This window comes from Oenanthe melanoleuca, chromosome 13, assembly GCF_029582105.1.
Source record: "Oenanthe melanoleuca isolate GR-GAL-2019-014 chromosome 13, OMel1.0, whole genome shotgun sequence".
In the NCBI taxonomy this organism is placed as follows: domain Eukaryota; kingdom Metazoa; phylum Chordata; class Aves; order Passeriformes; family Muscicapidae; genus Oenanthe; species Oenanthe melanoleuca.
Window position 1 is genome coordinate 3,740,927 of NC_079347.1, and position 20,606 is coordinate 3,761,532.

Here is a 20,606-nt window from a genome sequence, read left to right on the forward strand (position 1 = left end):
ACCTACTTTTGGCAATAGTTTAGTTATTTTCAACTAGTGCAATACAAGTTTTAGAGGAAAAGCAGGAATTCTGGCAGTGGTTTAGTTGTTTCCAAGCAGTCTTGTGCAGAAGAGTAAAGAAATAGATTAGGAAGGACTTTTCCTCTTGACTCCCCCATTCCCCCCCTCCTCCTCCTTCCCTTTCTCTCCATCCCAGCGACTGACTCGGGGAGCTGGGGTTGGATGTGGTTACCAGATGTGCTCCTTTAACCTGTGTTTGTGCTGTTTTAGAGTTCTTTGCTGAACTGGACAAGGTGATGGGGCCCCTGGTGTTTAACACGAGCATCATGACGGAGCTGGTGCGTTACACCCGCCAGGGGCTGCACTGGCTGCGCCTGGACGCCAAGTGAGGAGCAGCCCAGCCCAGCCCGTTCTTCAGCTGCCTCTGATCCTCTCCACAACACTGTGTCATGTCAATAAGGAAGACTGCCATAACACATTGCTTAGTTGACACTAAGAGCAAGGAATGCTTTCCCATGTCTCCCATCCTCATTTGTGTTTTGTGTTTAACCCCCCCCAAATCAGCTGGTTCATGGACTTCTCCAGTATTCCCGGTTTAAGTTATTTAAATATGTGAAAATTTGCTACATAAAAGTTGTAGTTTTGCTGATCTGTCATGGATGGATCATTGGAATTCCAGTCACAATACATGAATAGTCAGTCTAAATCCTATTTATTTTAATTTTTTTAATTTTAATTTTGAAAAGCCCCTTTTGGGGCTGGTTTTAGCTATTTCTTCTTCCCTAAATTTCCCCTTTTGAGTACTTAGAAATTAAACCTAGACACTTTATTTAAGTACTTTGTGAGCTTTGTTACTCTGTAATGTCTTGTGGTGGTAGAGCCTGTAAAAGGAACTAGGGTTGATAGGTTCTAACGAATAGGGACACCATACTTCTCATGCCTAATGCCTATGAGTCGACTAATAAATGACAACTACAGATTTATTATTGCAGAATTTGTACTAAATAGAAAAGTTCCAGATATTCTTCTACATATTGAGATACTTCATTTAAAAGAATTATAAAGAAATTTATATGGAAAAATATTTAGCTGGATCTGCCTTGGATTATTTCCAAGGCAGCTTCAAGCCATGGATTAACACTATAACAATCACAAAACATTACAGTAATTTGCATTTAATGTAACGTCCAGGCAATGGTGTAGGAATGACCTTCAGTCCGATGGGTGCGATGCAAACAGGAAAGGCTTTGGAAAAGGACAATCTCCTGCTTTTTTGCATCTCTTCATTTCAAATCCCTTTTGTTTCCGTGTTTGTCACTTTTTTTGACAGTTGCAAAATTGGGGAACTTGGTGGTTCCAAACCCAAGAGTAGCTCAGTTCCTATCGGAACCGTCATTTGCGTCTTTTCCATTGACTGAGAAACCAGGAATCTTGAGTAGAACTCTAGGTCCATTTTGTCCTCTTAGGGTCTGCTGGGTGATGGACACTACAGGCTGGGTGGGAGCAGAGCTGCTCCTGCAGGAGCTCTGTTCTGTGCAGCATGGATGGCAAACTCGGCTTTACCCCGTGCTAATGAAGGTCCCGTTCATGTCACGTAACGTCCACTCCCGAGGGGCTGCTGGCTGCCACAGAGGCTTGCAGGAGCTGCAGGTGGCCCTCTCTGAGTGCAAACCAAAGTACCTTTCCATGTGAGGTGCTTGTCTGAGTTAAAGGTTTCAAATGCTACTGCTTTCAGTATTGCTTAGTGCCCCCAACATGTCTGGTGTGCCTTATGCCTTACTTTTAGATGAAGATTTTATGAACTGTTTACAAGATGTTTTACAGCAGGACCAGGTATACTGTATGCAGTGGTCTTCTGCAGTACTTGGGTAAAATTCCATTTCCTTTTTCAAAGTCCCGGTGTCTGTCACACAAACTGACTCATCGTGGTGGTCTCCTTCCCCAGAGTCCAACTCTGAATCCTTTGGAGTGAGATTGTGGAATGCTGCTTTGTTTTCTCTCCCATTGAACCCTTTATTCTGTACCAGATATGAACGTGCATGTTCAGGAAAATTATTGCACTAAATTTTTTGTGTAGGTGTAGTTAAGTGCCAAAATCACGGCAACCTCGAGAGAAGGAATAGAATTCTACGCTCCTTAGTACTGCAGTATGTCCTATGGGCTTTAAGAGTTTAGAAGTTTTGCAAATTAGTAACCTACTACAAGGTAGCTGCATCTTCGTAGAGCTTCCTTTGCGTCCCAGCGTGTTTTGTACTTCCAGAAAAGCTTTGCTACGTCCGATTGATAAACGGGGAGCAGACCTGGGGCTCTCCCTGACTCCACTCTCCAGGTCTGTCGGAGCATCCTTTTTATGGAATCACTGTGCAAGGTCACCTTTCTGTTAGTCTTTGCTGTTGGAGACAGAACTCTGTACCCTCAAACTCCCCACTGTGGGCATGGGACACTGTCAGCTGTGTTTCCTTTCCTCCTCTGAAGTGCCTCGCACACCTCTGACGCTGAGAAATCCCTTGGTAGAAGTTGCATTCGTGGGTGGGTTTGTGTGTAGTGCTGCACTAGCCAGCGTGGCTGTTCTTGGCTTGCTCCTTTGTGCACAGTCACCATTGCTGTCAGCAGGAATGGTGGCATCTCGGGGAATTTTTTTTCCTTAACTAGAGTCCCACAAATACCTTTTGGTGTCACATGAATCGGCCTCTTGAAAACGCATCGCTTATCCCTAGAGCAGTGGATCTTAGAAATTGGCTTCAAACAACCAGAAGGATTTTTTTGCATCGTGTCAAAATGTGGACCTGAGCTGGTTGGAAGTGTCCCAGCTGAAGGGTGAGCTCCATGGTGGCAGATCCTCTGGAGTGCTGTCCCAGGTGTTGTGTCCGTGCAGGGGGGCTTGGGGATGGGTAGGAAATGCCTTGTGCAGCTGGGGCTGGTGCAAACAGATCAGCTCAAACCTCACAATTCCAAAAGCATATCTTAATTTGGGATTGACCCTTGTTTCCTAGAGGAAAGTTCTTTACTTGAGCATATTTTATAGCCAAAAAAAAAAAAAAAAAAAAAAAAAAAAGCAAATACATCCTAGGCTTCCATCCCTCTGCCAAAGTAGGAGGGCTCTGTCCCTGTCCTTGGCAGCTCCCAGCACCACAGGGGGAGTGCAGGTCACAGGAGTGACTGAGGAGGGACTCCCCAATCCTGGCTTCCCAAATGATTCTCTGGATAGGGAATGTGTATCAATGCATATCAATGCTGTAATTTTAATTCTCTTGCTGATCATGGCCCCAGTTGGTGAATCTTAAAAATGGCTCAATCAGACTAGGCTTGCTCAGCTATCTGTGCTGTTTGACTTTGCTCTCAGACTTGCAGGTTCCAGGGTGATAAAGGTGCAAACCATTTATAATTCCAAACAAATCTTCAGGACACCAGAGTAAACCAGCCCAAGAGTTTTGTTTTGATTTGAATCTCAGCCATAAAGCAGAGCAGACGGACGGCTCTCCTTGGCTTCGATGGCAGTATGCAATTTGTATTGTATGTGTCTTTTAATATATATGTATATATATATGACTCAGTCTGTCCAAAGTATATGTTATACTTGTTTTTAGATTATGGTGCAACTGACTATATTGATATATTATTTATTGAGTGCTGAGTCACCATCTTATTGGTGATAAATATTGCATATTATCCAGGAGTGCAATGTATATTCCTTTAGATTGCTGAGGCTTGATTGCTGTGGTAACAAAAAAATGCCCTGAAATGTATTTATGAATGGCCCCAACACACAGAGAGTCAGAATTTATGGGAATGATGTAGCACTTGCCTGGGGCAAGTAAAATAAAGCCGTAGGCAGAGAATTATGGAGTTTGCCCAAAAGGCAAACTGCTGGAAAGAGAGAGAAACTACCTTTGCTGTATTTAATGTCATTTTCTGAACAGATCTTCACTGTCACTGCAGTGTTTCCATTGAGGCAGATCCACAAGGGCCTGAGCAAGTCAAGTTTGAATTACCCATTGGGGAGTAAACAACTTCCAAATTCTTCCTTTCCCGACAAATCCTTGGGTCAGGGTTGAAACCTCTCCCTGTGATGTGTCAGTGTTCTGGAAAACCCCTGTTCCAGTGAGCAGTGAGGTCAGTGCTGGGCACCCCGAGGGGCAGAGAGGAGCCCCAGCTTTGCTGCAGCTCCCCCAGATGCAGAGTTCAGGAGGTGTCCCCTGGGGAGGGGAGGGCAGCGCTGCTCCAGGCCAGGCTCAGCCCCTGGCTCTGCTCTGGCAGCAGTTCCAGCTGCTGGGGCACTCCCAGGCTCTTGTGGGGCTGAGCCCCCCCTGCTTTGAGTCCACCTGGGAGCTGAATTCCCCGTGGCACTGTGCCCATCCCTGGCTCCATCCCTGCCCCAGGACACGGCTCCTGGCGCTGCCTTGGCATTCCACATCCCAAACTCTACTCCAAGGACCAGGCATGACTTTCCAAGCACAGTTCCTGACATTTGTATCTGGTCCCACTTTTAAATTGTTTTAAAAAAATTTTGTATATGGAGGATAAAGTGCTTATATATTTATTAAAAATCCTTTATCTTATTTGAAATTATTATTTGGTGAAGAAGGGGTTTTTCTTTTGGGGGAGGGCTGGGGAGGGGAGGTAACTTTTAATCTGTCACTTATAAATGAAGCCCTGATTAATCCTACAGAAAGGTACTGTTAGTAACTAATGGGATGTCTCTGTTTTATGCTTTGTACATGACAAGTCCATGTGTTACATTTTGTTTTCTATCAAAAGATTTGGGCATCTGTCTTCAACCAAAACCAGAAAAAATAGAAACAAACTGTGATTTTATTTGTTGCAATACATTTGAAATTTCAAAGGGTACTTTGGGGCTCAAAATTAGGATTTCTAAGTCAGTATGTGCATTTCACGTAATAAAGCTGTTAATGGTGAGCAAAGTATTATATACTAACTAGATTTTTTCCACATCTGTATAGTATATTCTATGTATTTTGTGGTATTGAGATTATAGAAAGTTTAGTGTCTGAAACATGCGTTTAATGTGTATTTTTAAACAAATTTATGGCAATTAAAATATTTGGAGAAAAGGGTATCACATTTCAATTTGTAAAGATCTTTTTAACTACTGTGTCATTAAAATGCTTTGTACAATGCGAAACTGTAACTGGAGAAACTAAGTTTAATAAATATCAAATAGATTTTCTGTATTAAACTTCCAACCCCTTGTGCTTGTATCTGTTTTATGGGGCCTTCTCCTCCCTGGAAGTGCATTTTTAGGCAGAATTTTCTTCCTTGATCCTATTGCTCTGTGAAACAAAAGAAAAGTAACATCCAGTGCATGTGTTGATTTTTTTTTTTTTGTCTTTCAGCCCCCAAGTCAACATCCAACACATCAAAAGAGCATTTTGATCATTTTAAGACAGGACAGAAGGTCAGTGGCAAAAGTCAGTCTAGGACATATATTTAAGTAAATTTGATTAGAAGTAATTAAAAGTAAATAGTTCTCATTCCACTTATCGCTGGATATATTTGGGATATTGGAATTGCAATCAGTATTATCAGTTTGGTTCCCTCTTTCCAACAGCCTTTATCTGAGGACTGATAAGAGCTAGACTGGGGGAGAGGGGGCCTGATCTACATTAGGCTCTTGCCAGGGGGAAGGATGAATGTCCAAAGTCTGGCTGGAACAGAGCCCCAGCTCTGTGCTCATCATCCACTTTGCTCAAGATACAAGGAAAACCAAGCTGCTTTGCTGAACATATACTTTAATTCACACCTTCAAATAAATAATAGAAAGCATTACAAAAAAACCAAACGAGCAGGAGATGCAGAGCCCTTTTATTGAGCTTGGCCAGAGGCCTCCTGAGGCATGGCTGTGGGAGGAGATGCTCTTGAGCTCTTTGAAGTCCTTTTATCAGCACATGTGACAGAAATATTAAATACTCTGATTGCTCCAGGCCCTTGCAGCTCCTGAGCAGTCAATAAATACATCCCAAGTGTGTGGAGCATGGTCAGCAGTAACAGTGCAGGCTGTGCTTGGTGCCAGCTCACGCCGAGGCCGTGGACAGGAGGCAGCGGTTTTTCCTGAGGAAAATAAAACCAAAACCAGCATGAGGAGAATGAAAACAAAACAACCATGAGGAAAATCAAAACAAAACAACCATGAGGAAAATCAAAACAAAACAACCATGAGGCTCTGAGGGCTCAGCCAGGGACCCCAGGTATATCTTTGTGCCCTGTGCCAGCAGTGCTGGCTTCAGGCACACTGGACTCCCCTCAGCTGTTCAGTCTTGATTAATTTTTTGGTTTTTGCTTTCCATCAGAATTCCAAACTTATCATAGCAGCCCAACCACCCTCTCCTATTTACTTTTACTAATAATTTATAGTATAAAATAAGCTTATTTATAACAACATTCATTAATAATAGAATGTACTATATTCATTAATAATAGGGATATACTTATCCATTATTGCTATTTACATACAGTAGAAAATGACTGTTTTCTATCCTGTCTCTTAGTGCTGGTATATGTGTACAACAGGTGCCATACAAAATCACCTTTCAGTCATTAAGTAATAATATTAACTAATCAATTTATATGTAGTTGGACAATTTGCTCATGCCTAGTGAGAACTAAATAGTTTGATATTTTTATAGAACTAAATTTTGATACTATAGTTGCTTTTTAAACTATAAGCTTAAATAATCACTCAAAAGTGATTAATTTAGGGTAAGATGTATTAATACAAGCTTTTTCACTTTTCATTAGTACATGCTTTAAAGAAAAGGATTAATAGGAAGGTCTGTAAGTTGCCTAAAAGCTGTCTGGAGCCCTGTGTTCTCTTTGGCCAGCCAGGTTATTTGGGGTTGCAGTGAAAGGACTGGGGCTGGACTCTGCTCTGTTTGTTCTGCTTACTAAAGAGTCTCACTGTGTTGCCCCATCCCTATTCCTGGTATCTTTTTTTATGCCCAGTGACCTCTGGATCCCGTGTGGATGAGGCCAGGTGGGAAGGTGCTGTGCCCTGGCAGCCCAGGAGTGCTTACCTGCAGAGCAAGGTGAGGCACTCGCTGTTGTCCCTGCAGGAGGCTCCGATGGGTCTCAGGGACACTCCTCTCCAGAAGGGCGTCATGCGCCGCTGCCGGGGGCTGCGGGGCTGCGACGGGGACAGGGACAGGGACACGCCGTGGCTCTGCAACACAGGGTCACTGTCAGGGCATGGGCAGCTGCAGCACTTCCTCCTCCTGCTGCTCAGGTCACCAGGCTTCGTTTCAAGTGAAGCACTCGAAATCTTTCTGTGTTTGCAGATCGCAGCAGCCTCTGGGTAAAGCAGTGCTTGCAGCCCAACCCCAAGGAAGTATCTCCCAAAATTAATGATGGTTTTAGTCTTCTTGGGAGGGAAGGCAGAATTGCTGGCTGAGCTATGGCTCAGAGTTGCCCAGTGTTCACTAGGCAGTAACTCTACATTTTTATGATGCTGAATCCTCTAAAAAGCCCTGCTGTCACCTCTTAACTCCTGCCAGTTGTCCATCCAAATCATAACAGCTTTTATGAACTGCCTGTGCTTTGAATTAGCCCTTTAAATAGTTTATTTCAGTATGATGTCAGTTTACCTGGCTGAGCAGCAGTGAGCAGAGCAGAAGGGCTGCCATCACTTTCCACCAGTGCATCTTCCCAGCAGGAGCTGTCACTTGGAGCAGCTGTGGGCGGAGGAGGCACAAAGAGCTCCAGTCAGGACTTCCCAGGCTTGCAGCTACATTTTTATAGACTTCATTCTCTTATCATTGCATCAGCTGCCAGTTATTACAGGGCCAAAGTTTGCTTTGGAGCAAGAGAGAATTGCTAAGTCTACATCTGCTGCAGTGATCTGGTTCAAGGCCTATCTTGAGCTAATGATTTACTCCCCTTCCACTTGTACTTTGTCTGGTCAGTTGTGCTGACCCCTTGTGCCAACTGTTCCGTTTTTTTAAAGCCCTCCTAAGATGTTACCAGAACTCCATGGTCTATTTGTAAGCAAAAGTGGGGCTGGCCCAAATTATTATGGTCAAGATCAAAAGCCTAATTTAGCTTCAGTAGCTGTGAGTTTGCCAAGCAGGGGTAAGGGTTGTCCTGCCAAGCTGATTTCTCTGGAACAGAGAATTGTGCTTTTGATTTGTTTCTCACTCCTGTACATGAAAGAACCATAAGGAAGTTGCTTAACCTTTATTTCCAGGCACACAGTGCTCAAAAAGCAGGTGTAACACTTCCCAGCTGGGTTTGGGAATGTAAAATGTGTGATAACTCAGAGCTCTTCCCCCAGGAATCCAGAGGTGTCAAAGATAATCATCTCTAGGCAGATAATGGAAAAGGCTGCTCAGGGCTTGTCTGGAGCTGCTCCATGTGCAGACTGTGGTTTCCCTGGATGAGCCATCTCTGCCCCAAAGTTGTGTCATTTACCATCAGGCTTCCAAAAATGCCAGCGGCTCCCATGGGGTGGAGAGGCTCTTTGTCATTGAGAGGAAGCTTCAGATTTTCCATTGTGGAGTGAGATTGCAGCAGCAGCAGAGAAAATGTGAGCAGAGCTGTACCTCCCATCTCCTCTGCCCTCTGCTTGCACACCTGTGCTTGTCCCAGTGCTTGTGTCTCATGGCTCCTCACCTGTGGGATCTTGTGGATCTCCTTGGATGGGCTTGGAGCAACCTGGGCTAGTGAAGGTTGGGGGGAACTGCAACTTTAAGAGCCTTTCCAACCCAAACCACGCTGTGGTTCTGTCTGGTTCCCACATCTGTCAGGGCAAGACATCTGAGACTGCAGAGTGACCTTGCAGCTTGTGTCAGGTTTTGGAACACACTGTTTTAATTCAAGCAAATACTTTATAAGTAAGTGTAATAATGAACTAAGTAAGTGTATAATGAACTGTGTTTTGGCTAAATTGTAAATAGAGATTTGGATGTCACAGGGTCTATTTCTTTGATTGCTTAATATGAAGGCACAAGTGCCAGCGTGGAGTGCAAGTGACTTAGATTTAGATAATGCTGTGATGTCAGATGATTAGCCCTTAGCCCAAATTTCACTGGGAATAAAAGAAAAACCTTCCCAGCACAGTCTACAACCAGTGTTTGATCTTTCCCATCCTAAGATGGTTCTTACACACCTTCCTCTGCTCTATTTGATTTGCTTCTCTGGGAGGAGGAAGGAAAATTTTCATTATTTCACCTTCTTGAATCTTAAGAAGGGAAGGAAATAGAACAGCAAATCATGGAGACAAGTAGCTGAACTTAAAAAGTTAATTTATATTTGGCTGGGAATTTGTCAATTGTTTTTCCCATGCATACATGCATCTTTTCATGCATCATGAGTTTTAATTTCTGCCATTTCCACCAGGCACTAGTGTAGAACACAAAGGAGCACAAGGCAGCAGCAGGAGCCTTGACTTCTTCCATAAAGCACAAGATTTGGAAGAGCAGCAGAGCCCTCTGTAAGTCACTGTCTCAGTTTTTTTGCCTGGAGAAGGCTGGTACTTTGTGATTAAATGATTTATATTTATTTATATTTATATCAGAATTGTTGTCTGTCCTTCTGGGTCACTAATAGCATCAGACAGTCCCTGCCAGGAGCAAACTGCTCTGTGCAATAAGCTGGGGGAAAGAAAAGAGTGTAACTGAGCTGGTCCTTTCCATGCCCACAATTCCCACAGGCCAGTAAATCACCACAGCAGGGATGTGAGAAAAGAAACACAAAGTGTTGCTCTGTTGCCACTGCTAATAATTCCCCAAAGGACAACAGAAAAAAAAATGAGTGAAAACTTTTCAAGCACCTTGTTCAGATTCTGCAATGCCCTCCCAGTGCCACAGGTCCAGCAGGAGCCTCCCAGTTTGGAATGAGGCTTGGATCAGAGGTGGAGGTTGGCAGGGCAGGGCTGGGATGGCTGGGAAGGTTTGGGATGGCTGGGAAGGTTTTGGGATGGCTGGGAAGGTTTGGGATGGATGAGCATGGTCACAGGATGGCAGGGCAGGGCTGGGATGGCAGGGCAGGGTTGGGATGGCTGGGAAGGTTTTGGGATGGCTGGGAAGGTTTTGGGATGGATGAGCATGGTCACAGGATGGCAGGGCAGGGCTGGGATGGCAGGGCAGGGTAGCAACAGGCTGCAGGTGGAGCAGCTCAGTGTTGTTCCTGTCCCTGTCCCTGTCCCTGTCCCTCCACGCTGACCCCAGCACTGACCCTGCCCAGCCGGCCTGGCCGCCGTGCCGCTGCCCCTGTTTGCCTTGGTCTGGCCCCTGGGCCAGTTCAGCTGGGCAGGCACAGTTCAGCTGTCTGTGAGCAGGAGCAGGGACCTCGTGAGAGCCCTGGGCAGCTGCTGGGACAACACAGTGACTGAGCTGCCAAGGCAGAGCTGCACTGGGGCTGTCACTGAGCCCACCCTGCTCTGCGGGGCTCGGGGGCACGGTGAGCAGGACACCAGGGTCTGAGTGAAACACCTCAGGGAGAGGGACTTCAATACAGGCACACAGTGACAGGCAAGGGAATGGCTTCAGACTGCCAGAGAGCAGGCTTAGATGGGATACTGGGAAGGAACTGTTCCCTCTGAGGCCCTGGCACACATTTCCCAGAGCAGCTGTGGCTGCCCCTGGATCCCTGGCAGGTCCAAGGCCAGGTTGGACATTGGGGCTGGGAGCACCCTGGGACAGTGGAAGGTGAAAGGGTGGCACTGGATGGGCTTTGAGGTCTCCTCTGGGATAAATGTCCCTTTATACCAGCCACAGCAGCCAGTTTGTAGCTCCCCACTTGCTTAAGCTGCCTAGAAAGTACCAGTGACCCAAAATGCAGTTAAGCACAGAATATTTTTGGCACAACTTGGGAGCACTGGCTGATTGATTTGATTGCCACTTTTATTGCCTCCAACCTCAGGCTGCGCTTGGAGGAAACACAAGAGGCTGAGCTCAGTCTCGTGTGCCCTGAGCCCCAAAATACTCCAGCACTGAGCTATAAAAATTGCATCAACCCAGCTTCCTGAAGTGAGAGCCTGAGCATCATTGTCTTCCTGACAGCCCAGCCCTGAGCACACTGAGGGAAACTCACACAGGGAAACGTCATTCCTGCCCTGCAGATAAGATAAACCCCCAGGACAGCTCCAGGAATAGCACAGCAGAACACCAACGTGTTGCTCTGCATGGGATGGGAGCTGGAGGCAGTCAGTGGAACACTGGGAGGAAAAAATTAGGATAAAGGAGCCAGCCACGTGTTCTGAGCTGCCAACAGTGAAGGTGTTTCTATACTCAGAAACACAAGGTGAATTTGTCACATATTTAAGCAACTTTTATTACCAGCAGCTGATTTTTTAATCATCTTCAGGCCTTAAATAGTCTTGCTTATCCCCGCAGTTTTCAAGAAGGTTCTAATGCAGCCTCTTACCACTGATCAGATATCAGAGTGTAGTTAATCGCTCAATTAACATTTGTGTAACTAGGTAATTAGAATCAGAGGATCAGAGAACAGCCCAGGTTGGAAGGGACCTTGGCAGATCAGCTGGTGCAGGCATTTTGTGGGAAGGGAGCCCAGAGGAGGTTACCTGGCACCCAGTCCAGTCACCTCCTGAAACCCCCAGGCTGTTCCAGGGACTGATTGTTCTCACTGGAAAAAACTCCTTTGTTACACAGAGATGAAACCTCTCCTGGTGCATCCTGTACCTGTTCCCCTTCATCTTCTGCCCAGGGCTCCCATGAAGAGCAGCCTCTGGCCAGAGGTCAGGGTCCATCCCAAATCCCAAGCCACCAGCCAGCCCATCCAGCTGTAATCAATACCAAACCAGGGAGTGTTTGTATTTCACAGATCTCAAGGCTGGCGGAAAAGCAGCAGCCAGTGATGGGAAAAATAAAGAGGACAAGGAACAATTTCAAACCAGCCCTTGCTGCACTTTATATTGAGGAATATTTCAACAGGAATTATGAAGACTGGAAGTGCTCTAAGATAAAAACATCCGAGCACATGGAACTTCAGCCTGATTATCTGCCTGTACAGAGAGATCCAGACAAGGGATTTGATGCTCCTCACCTCAAACAGCTCAAGACACGGATTTCACACAGAGTCATGGGGCAAAGTTACAGTTTATTATCCAAGGCTTATCTCCCTGTTAATCCCCTCTGGCCACGGGAACAAGCACAGCAGGTCCCCAGGGAGCTCCGGAGCCTCGTGGTCACTGCCCGTGGTCACTGGTCGTGCTCGTAGTCAGCCGGGTTCTTCCTCTTGAGCCGCTCAAACTCCTGCGTCCCCCAGGAATAAATGAGGTAACCGATGGCCAAGGCTGGCAGGGACAGAGGACAGGCACAGTCAGGGGACACTGCTAGAAAGGGGCGATCTCCATTAAAGGGACAGTGGAGAGGGAACACTGCTCTAAGGGGATAATGCAGTGAGGGGACACTTCACAATAACGGGACTTTCACTGTAACGGGGCATTCACAATCAAGTGGCACACGATGCAGTGAGGGGACACCTACAAAAGGACACTGCAGGGAGGGGACACTGGAATAAGGGGATTTCACAATATGGAGACACCGGGAGAAGGGGATTTCACAATATGGGAACACCTCAGTGAGGGGACACTGCACTGCGAACAGCAGCCACCTCCTGCGACAAAACAACATCCCACATCCCCCGGCCCGCAGCTCTCCTCCCCAAACTTACACTAAAAGGTACAAAGGGGGTACAAAAGAGGGGATCCCTCCTGTACTCACGGGGCACCACCTTCAACACCTGGGAGGCGAAGCGGCGGCCCACGTTGGGGACGCCGTGGGACACGATATTGGGGAAGGCTTGCTGCTCGAAGGGAGACAGGCTGTAGGTGATGACATGGCGCACCCGCGCCAGGTTCCCGAAGTGCTTCCCCATGGTCACCGCGGTGTCCGCTCGGTCACCGCGCAATGGCCGCCGCCCGCCCCGGAACTGCCTCAGCGACGCCTTCCGGGGCACTGCGAGCCGCGCTTCCCGTTTGTAATTAACGGTAAAGGCGATGAAATATGTGTGTGATAAATCACAGTTATACTGAAGTGTGTTTTAACAGGAGATTTGTACTAAATGATGTGCGCCATAAACGGGCCCTGCCCTGAGGGGAGCGGGGGGCGCGCGAGGCGCCTGCGCCGTGAGGGGGGGGGGGGGGCGGCGCCTCAGCGCGGAAAACGCGCCAAAAATAAATAATGGAGAAAAAACCACAATTTGTGTGGCGATTGTGGGGTTCTGATGAAAAGTAAATAACGGAGAAAAAACCCCCACTTTTGTGTGGCGGTTGTGGGGTTCCGATGAAAAATAAATAATGGAGAAAAAAAATCCCACTTTTGTGTGTCGGTCGTGGGGTTCCCATGAAAAATAACGAAGAAAAAAAAACAATTTGTGTGGCGGTTGTGGGGTTCCGATGAAAAATAAAAAACGGATAAAAAACCCCACTTTTATGTGGCGATTGTGGAGTTCCGATAAAAAATAAATAACGGAGAAAAAAACCCCACTTTTGTGTGGCAGTTGTGGGGTTCCGGTGAAAAATAAATAATGGAGAAAAAAAATCCCACTTTTGTGTGGTGATTGTGGGGTTCCGATGAACAGCGGGAGCGTCTGCAGCAGAAAATTGTGGAATTATGGAATAGTTTCAGCTGGAAAAGGCTTTTAAAGGTTAAATATCCACCACACCCCCTATGCTATGAGCATAGCAAACAATATTGGAATTATTATTAGAATGTATGAGACATCTTCCACATAACTGAAATTACTATTAGACTGTATTAGATATCTTCAGTTTTACTGGAATGATTAATAGAGTCTATTTTAACTATTAGACTGTCTGAGACATTCCGTATTATTCGAATTATAGAATATATTTGACATCAAACTTGTTCAAATTATTCTTAGAATATATTAGAGATCTTCATCATTATTGCAATTATAATTAGAACATATTGGAATTATAGTACTATATCAGCTTCCACATTAACAGATAAGTATTTGTATTACTATACTATAATAAATCATCTTCCACTAATTGAAACTATTAGAAGATATTAGAATTATTAGGTATATTTAACATTATTGAATTATCATTAGAATAGAATTATTAGAATATTAGACATTTTCACCATGATTTGAATTATTAGACTGCATTAGACATTTTCAACTTTATTTGGATCATTATGATGCACTAGACATATTTGCCATTATTTAAACTATTGGATTTGTTTGAATGTGTTAAACACTTTCAGCATTGTTGGAATTGTTATTAGAATGTATTAGATAAGTTCAACATTACTGGAATTATTACAATATATTATACATATTTAATGTATTACTATTTGAATTATTAGACTGTATTAAAGATGATCCCCATTAATAGAATATTAGAATATTTTAGGATTATTAGACTACATTAGACATTTCACCAAAATTAGAAGGATTTGTCTCTGGAAAAAACTCAATTTATTCTCTTCTCTGGCAGGTGAGCAAAGCCAAATTCCCAGAGTTTGAAGGGATGAGGAGCAGTGATACAATCCAAACTGAGTGCTGGGACCTGGATGGTTTTATGTGACACCAAGACTCTGCTTTGAGCTTTTGGTGCTGAGCTCTTTGATTTCAGCAGTCAGAGACTGAGACCTGGAGCAGGATCCTCACTTCTGGGCCGGTTTGTGCCTGTTGCACCTCCAGGTATCTCCAGACACCCCAACATCCGTGGTGAAGGATCACAGTGACACCACCAGTGACAGCAGCCTCTGCCCTGCCAGGCTGAATTCCCAGCCTCTGGAATTGCTCAGGATCTAAGGTAGAGGCTGCTTGAGTGGCTGAGTGCAGAAAGTTACAACATTTGTTTATTAATCCAGTAGCAAGTCAATGTTAAAGGATGTTCTGAACAAGTTTTACAAGATAGTGCTGCTGCACAGCTTTTAATTAACAAAAAAAACAAACAAGAAAAATCCCCACTAAAGCTGAGAGGTTTTGTGAATGAACCCCAAGTCTAGGAGGAGAAAATAAATGATAATAAATCAATTACAGTAAAAATTTGGTGTTAAAGCATCTAGAGTTGAGGCACTTGCTACCTACAATTTCATTGTGAGAGGAAACAAATCTGTGGCCCCATATTTCTGAATGTTGAACCCATTGAACAACATTTACATCAACACATTTAAGGCTTTTAGAAGCCATTTTTGGGGATTAAGCTTTTTAAACAGTTTTTCCTACTTCAGAAGCCAGTGGCAGTGTGACTCCAGTGGACAATCCTCTGCCCTCATCCCGTGGACAGCTGCTCCTTGTTCTCGAATCAAAGGAAACCTCACCTGATGCCAAATGTTACCAAAATAATGCCTTGATTTAAGTGTTCACAAATTACCCACTACTGCCCTTAAATTCTTACCCTTCTTTTAGCTGAGAGAGCCAAAGAGTGCAACAGAAAAAAAGTAAAAAAAACCAAACTGGTAACTCTTTACAGAAATGTGAGGAAGGGTTTTGTCATCCACTTGGAAGAGCTGGAATGTGGTAGGGAAAGAGAATGAAAAACTGAAGAAATAGTTCTAACATTAAAGATTTGCTTCTCTTCCTAATCATTGCTGGAGGTGCCACACACAAGGGCTCTGTAGGGGCAGAGTAGCAGGCACTGCATGTCAGGGTATGTGTGATAGCCATTTATTTCTCTCTTTTTTTAATCTGTAATAAAGCAGTTTAAAAATAGACATTTAGTAGTTGAAACCTTCCCCCATTTTAAATGCAAAATTCTCCCCATAAAAAGACATGATTTACATTTAATTGCACGTTCTAGAAAGGCTGAGTGAGTACAAAAATCAGTGCTGTGATGTGAACCCCTTCCGTGCTAAACCCCGGCGTTACAGCAACGCTGCCGGAGTCGATTGTAGCAGCAGATGCGGAGAGAACGCGAAGCTAAAACGCGTATCAGAGTCCCGGCTAGCGGCAGGTGCACCTGGTGGCGATCATGTCCTCGTACTCCTTGTAGGCGATGGAGCCGTCGGGCTCGATGGTGAGCACGCTGAGCGGGCTGTAGGCGGCGGGCACGCACGAGGGCCGGGGCACCGCGGGGTCCAGGCGCTCGTAGATGAGCGTCTGCACCATGGTGTGCACGGGCGAGCCGTAGCGCTGGCCCAGCGCCCGGGGACAGTCGCCCCGGCAGAACTGGGGGCTGTACCTGTGCGGGGCGATGATCCAGCGGTCCCAGCGCAGCTGGCTGAAGCTCAGGCGGAAGTTGTGCAGCTTGCACTCGTGCTGGGGGAACGCGAGCTGCTTCAGGTACTCGCTCAGGCTGTGGGGTGAAGGGGCTGGGGTCGCTTTTGGGTCGTTCCTTCGCTGGCGGGACGCCCTTTTACGCTGGCGGGTGCCTTGTGCTTTGCCACCCTTTGGAGGCTCCACAAGCGGGCTGCTGCTTTCCCTCCCGTGCCCCAGGGAGCTCCCCCGGTGATAAGCTTGCTCACTGGTGTCATTGAGATACAGCAGAAGGGAAGGGGGAACCAGTGTCACATTGACAGCGTTTGCCAGTCCCGTGCTCCGTTGTGGGTCACCCATCACACAAGTGAAGTTCAGAGCCATGTGCACGTTCCTCCTGTTCGCAGCAATCAGAGGCTGGAGGAGAGAAGTCACATCCATTTCCACCCATTTGCGTCTCCTAACGTCAAAGTGCAGGCTAAAAGCTAGAGAGTGGGAAATGCTGGGACAAACTTGGCTGGAAAAAACATGTTCCTTAAGGGATAAATGGCATATGCAGGTAATGGAAGAGGAAATGGGAACAGATGTGTCAAAGGAATAGAGCAAGACAGACTTGAGTAAGTGCTCCAGAGCAGTAACACGATCCAAGTTGAAGAGTAAATCCACCGAGTGAACATCTCCTGGGAAGGGAAACAGATTCCTGTAGTGTTAGTGTGTCTTATTTTCCCACCTAGACATAAATATTGTAGTAGATAAATAAAAATTGTACAGCAGCAGAAGAAAACAATTTAGATGACCTCCTTTATATTTACTATGTGAAATTTCTACTTTGGTCAGGGACTTAAGAGTTAAAAATTAAGACATTAAAACAAACCAAAGAAAACTCCACATTTTAACAGCTATTAGTATTCATTTCTTTAAAAGAACCAGCACAGGAGGGAGTCAGCTGTTGTTTCTTATGTGCTGTATGGAGTAACAGGAACTAAACACTCCAGATGATACAAACAATGAACTCCACCTCAAAGGGCTGTTCCTGTGCAGCAGTGCAATGCCTGTGCTTATGTCTTTCTAGTGAAAAATCTGAGTCAGAAGAACTCAGGTCACCTCAGTAGGATTAACAGCCAACGATTTCTGGGTGCTGCTGTGATCAACTCACATTTAAGAAAGCCATGGAAGCACCATAACTTACAGGGTACCCAGCCATCCCAGCTCTGAGCCTGATTTGCAAATAATTCTACGCTTCCCTTCAGGCTTTGGTTGTGATTCATTCTTCTCTAGCAAATGCACCAGGCAAGGAGAGGAGTCTCTGGCAGTTTGGTACAAGTCTGGTACCAGTGCTGTGGTTTTTTGAAAAAAAGCAACACTAAGATGTGCTGCCCATTATACTTTAACATTTTTTACACTTCTCTCGTTTCACTTAGATCTGCTTGTGGCTTTTTCTGACTCACGAGGAGATGAGTCAGCCCGAAACATCGCCATGCCTTGTACGTACCACTGGTGCGGTGTTCCCCAGCCTGTGAAGTCTGTGCCTAATGCCATTCAAGGAGAAGTAGGCTGTGAAAAACTCCCACAGTTTAGGAGAAGTGCCTCCAGGACTAAAATAGCAGCAGCTCTAAAGAAAGGAAGTATTTTTATCCCGCGCTGCCAGCACCCAGAACAGACAGAAACCCCGAGTAACCCAGGCAGCGCACTCCTACCTTTCCCCGGGTGGCCGTGCTCGCACTCCCAGCACGGCGTGAAGAGCCGCACCGTGTTATAGAGGCGGCCTCGCTGCGCCCTGGGGATGCCCTCCCTGGTGGCAGACATCCTGTACAGCCTCTTCATGTACCGCAGGGCCCTGGAGTCCGGCTGCAGCCGCGGCACCTCGCTGTGCCAGCCCCGGGAGCCGCGGTCGTGCAGCACCTCGAGCAGCGGGGGCAGGAGGGCATGGGCTGGTGCCCTGCTCTGGGGCAGCTGCAGCACCGCGCTCAGCTGGCTGGCAGCATCCTCAGGAGCTGCCAAAAGCTCGGGGGGCTCCTCAGAGCTCCCCCGGCCCCGGGAGTGGGGAGAGCACTGGGTGCCAGCAGAGAGCCAGGGCAAGCAGCAGTACAAACACACACAAATCCTCCAAGTGCTCTCCATGCTCTTGAGGGCTGCAGATGAAAAAAAGAAAAACACCTCCCCTCAAGTATTCAAGGAAAAACAAGAGTACCTGAGCCCCATCCCTTATATAGGTTGCAGCTGTGGAATGTGAGGGAGATTTCTTTGTGATTAGGAAGCAAAGAGAAAGATCTGCAGCTGGCCCCTGAAACCACAGGTTCATTGCAGTTGGGCTAACTTGGCCCTGAACGCTTATTGAAAAGAGATACTAATTCTGAATTACCCTGTTTCACGTGGGAAATGACAGGCTGGGAGCGAGTGCCAGCCCGCAGAGGGAGCTGGGGAGGCGTTGTGTTGCTTGGTCTAATTAATCCTGGTTTATTTGCAGGAATATATAAAGCTAAATATTACTGCTTTTAACCTTTGGCTTCTCTCCATGTGAGAGTAGTTTTCACCAGCTCTGAGCTGAACAACCCAGCCCCCAGCTGCTCACTGGGTAAAAAGTTGTGGGTTTTGTTAAGGAAGAAGGTTTGAGGCTGCTTTGAGAGCATCTTACAGGTAACTTAATTTAGGGGTTATAGCAGATGTTCTCCCTCTTGTCTTGGTGTGCTGCAGTGGAAAGCTGAGTTTGCTGAGCTCATTACTCTCTCTTTCAGCTTCCTTGGTGTATTTTCCTGCCTGACAAGCTCTTGTTTACAAGCTGGAGAGCAAAGAAAGCCCTGAAGAATCAAAATTGTGGAAAATGGAGAGCCTGCTGGTTTTACCTGCCCTGTTTGCTGCCTGAAGTGATGTTTAAGGTATCCTGCTGCACACCAGCTGAGAGTTATTCTTCAGAAAATTTTTTATTGCTGCTAAATAAAATAACACTTCTGGTCCTTCTTGCAGGATCTCTGCCATGGGCTTCAGCTGTGGCTTTAAGGTAGGAGTAGGTAAATTGTTTCTCATGTTGTTGGTGTCTCGTTTATTTTACATTATTATTGGATATGTTTAAGGTGCAGGTCTGGTGCTGCACACTCCAGGAGGGCTGGAGGGTTTTTGTGATTAGGAAATACAAGGCCTTTTCAGAAATCCTTTCTTGTCTATGTTACTTGGTATCAAGGCAGGCACTAATTGTGGTGACCAAAAAGGTTGCTGAATTTACTTTAAATTACAGAATTTATGGAATTTTAGAAGGTTCAGGGAACAAAAAGCAACAACCCCAAGCTTTACAGCATCTGCTCAGTGCTGGCAGTGGCTCACTGGTGATTGGACTGGTTCCTACTTCCATCTTCCCAAAATAAGCTCTATTTATTTTTATCTTAATGGGTCAGGGCTGCAGCTCCTAAGCAGAGCTAATGGTCTCAAGGGCATCCTTTAAGTTTAAACAGGGTTTTGACTCATTTTTATGGGGGCTTTTGGAGAGGGACAATCACTCTCTGTAGGCTGCTTCCAGACTTCCAAGCTGCTTTTATGCAGGGCAATAAAAATTACTCAAATCACCATCCCACACTAAGACTGGAGGCCTGTTGGGTGGAAAAATGCTTTTTCTTTCCCATTAGTATCTCCCCAAAACCCCAAAGCACTGACACTCATCTTTGGTGAGGCACATTTGTATTGTTATTGCTGGTTTTTAGGCTGCCTCCAGCCTCGGGGTGAATTTCAGCTCTTCTGGCATTTGCTGAATCATTTTATTTGGTTACAAAGTCGTGGCTGCAGGGTCAGTACCTAACAATGAAACCAGTGAGTGCTCAGAAGGCAAACAAGGGGAAATCCTTCCAGGCTGGGACACAGCCCTGTCCTGGGCTGGGAACTGATGCTCACCCACATTTAGGCACTCCCACTTCTCCCCCACAGAACGTGCACAGCAGCAGCAAAGGGTGATTGAACCTTTAGGTGACTTTGTCCTGCAGGATTAAGGATGGCAAACCAGATATATTTATATAGAAATAAATGATTTATCATGCTAATGATAAGACTAAAAAGGCCTTAAACAGAATTATTTGCTGCTTAGTATGAGTAGCCAGAACTACTAGTATAGTACAGTGCACTGTTTTGAAGCAAAATTGAAGATTTATATTAAAGCAGTTTTATTGGGGCAATTATACTAAAGATAACAAAAAGTATTAACTAGAGAAAGATGTTACTCATCCAGACCAGCCACTGTGAGCAAATCCCTTTGGCTCAGCCCTGAGGAGTGGCCTTGAGGGGTCTCCCCAGTCCAGGGAGGAATCTCCACACTCTCCAAGAGGAGTGTGCTGGAAAACCCTCTGCTAAACAGTGGGCCTGGGCTGTCAGTCAGATGTGTCTGTGCCAGCTCTGTGCCAGGTGTCAGTAGCATCACTTGTTTGTTCCTTTATCAGGCATTTTATTATCTGCCACATTTTCACCTCACTTTATGGGTCAGG

General features: G+C 45.8%; 4 protein-coding genes across 4 annotated transcripts in view; 1 reads left to right on the forward strand and 3 right to left on the reverse strand.

Moving 5' to 3' along the window:
* The window catches only part of AFF4 (ALF transcription elongation factor 4), a 46,342-nt gene extending 41,138 nt beyond the window's left edge, over window positions 1–5,204 (forward strand). Inside the window, exon 22 of the mRNA XM_056502033.1 lies at window positions 271–5,204. Coding sequence (XP_056358008.1) covers window positions 271–389 — 119 coding nt within the window. The 3' untranslated portion in view covers window positions 390–5,204. The remainder of the gene's footprint in view (window positions 1–270) is intronic.
* A 602-nt stretch (window positions 5,205–5,806) lies between these two features.
* LEAP2 (liver enriched antimicrobial peptide 2) lies at window positions 5,807–7,830 on the reverse strand. The gene is made up of 3 exons (XM_056502053.1): window positions 7,599–7,830; window positions 7,032–7,177; window positions 5,807–6,069 (listed from the first exon to the last, which is right to left on the reverse strand). Exons 1-3 carry the CDS (start codon window positions 7,653–7,655, stop codon window positions 6,033–6,035), a joined length of 240 nt encoding a protein of 79 aa, XP_056358028.1. The 5' UTR covers window positions 7,656–7,830; the 3' UTR covers window positions 5,807–6,032.
* A 4,219-nt stretch (window positions 7,831–12,049) lies between these two features.
* On the reverse strand, window positions 12,050–13,121 carry LOC130258571 (cytochrome b-c1 complex subunit 8). Its single transcript, XM_056502052.1, has 2 exons — window positions 12,696–13,121; window positions 12,050–12,265 (listed from the first exon to the last, which is right to left on the reverse strand). Exons 1-2 carry the CDS (start codon window positions 12,847–12,849, stop codon window positions 12,171–12,173), a joined length of 249 nt encoding a protein of 82 aa, XP_056358027.1. The 5' UTR covers window positions 12,850–13,121; the 3' UTR covers window positions 12,050–12,170.
* Window positions 13,122–14,119: 998 nt separating this feature from the next.
* On the reverse strand, window positions 14,120–18,400 carry GDF9 (growth differentiation factor 9). Its single transcript, XM_056502045.1, has 2 exons — window positions 17,841–18,400; window positions 14,120–16,823 (listed from the first exon to the last, which is right to left on the reverse strand). The coding sequence occupies exons 1-2, from the start codon at window positions 18,262–18,264 to the stop codon at window positions 15,892–15,894; spliced, it is 1,356 nt and encodes a 451-aa protein (XP_056358020.1). The 5' UTR covers window positions 18,265–18,400; the 3' UTR covers window positions 14,120–15,891.
* Window positions 18,401–20,606: the final 2,206 nt, after the last annotated feature.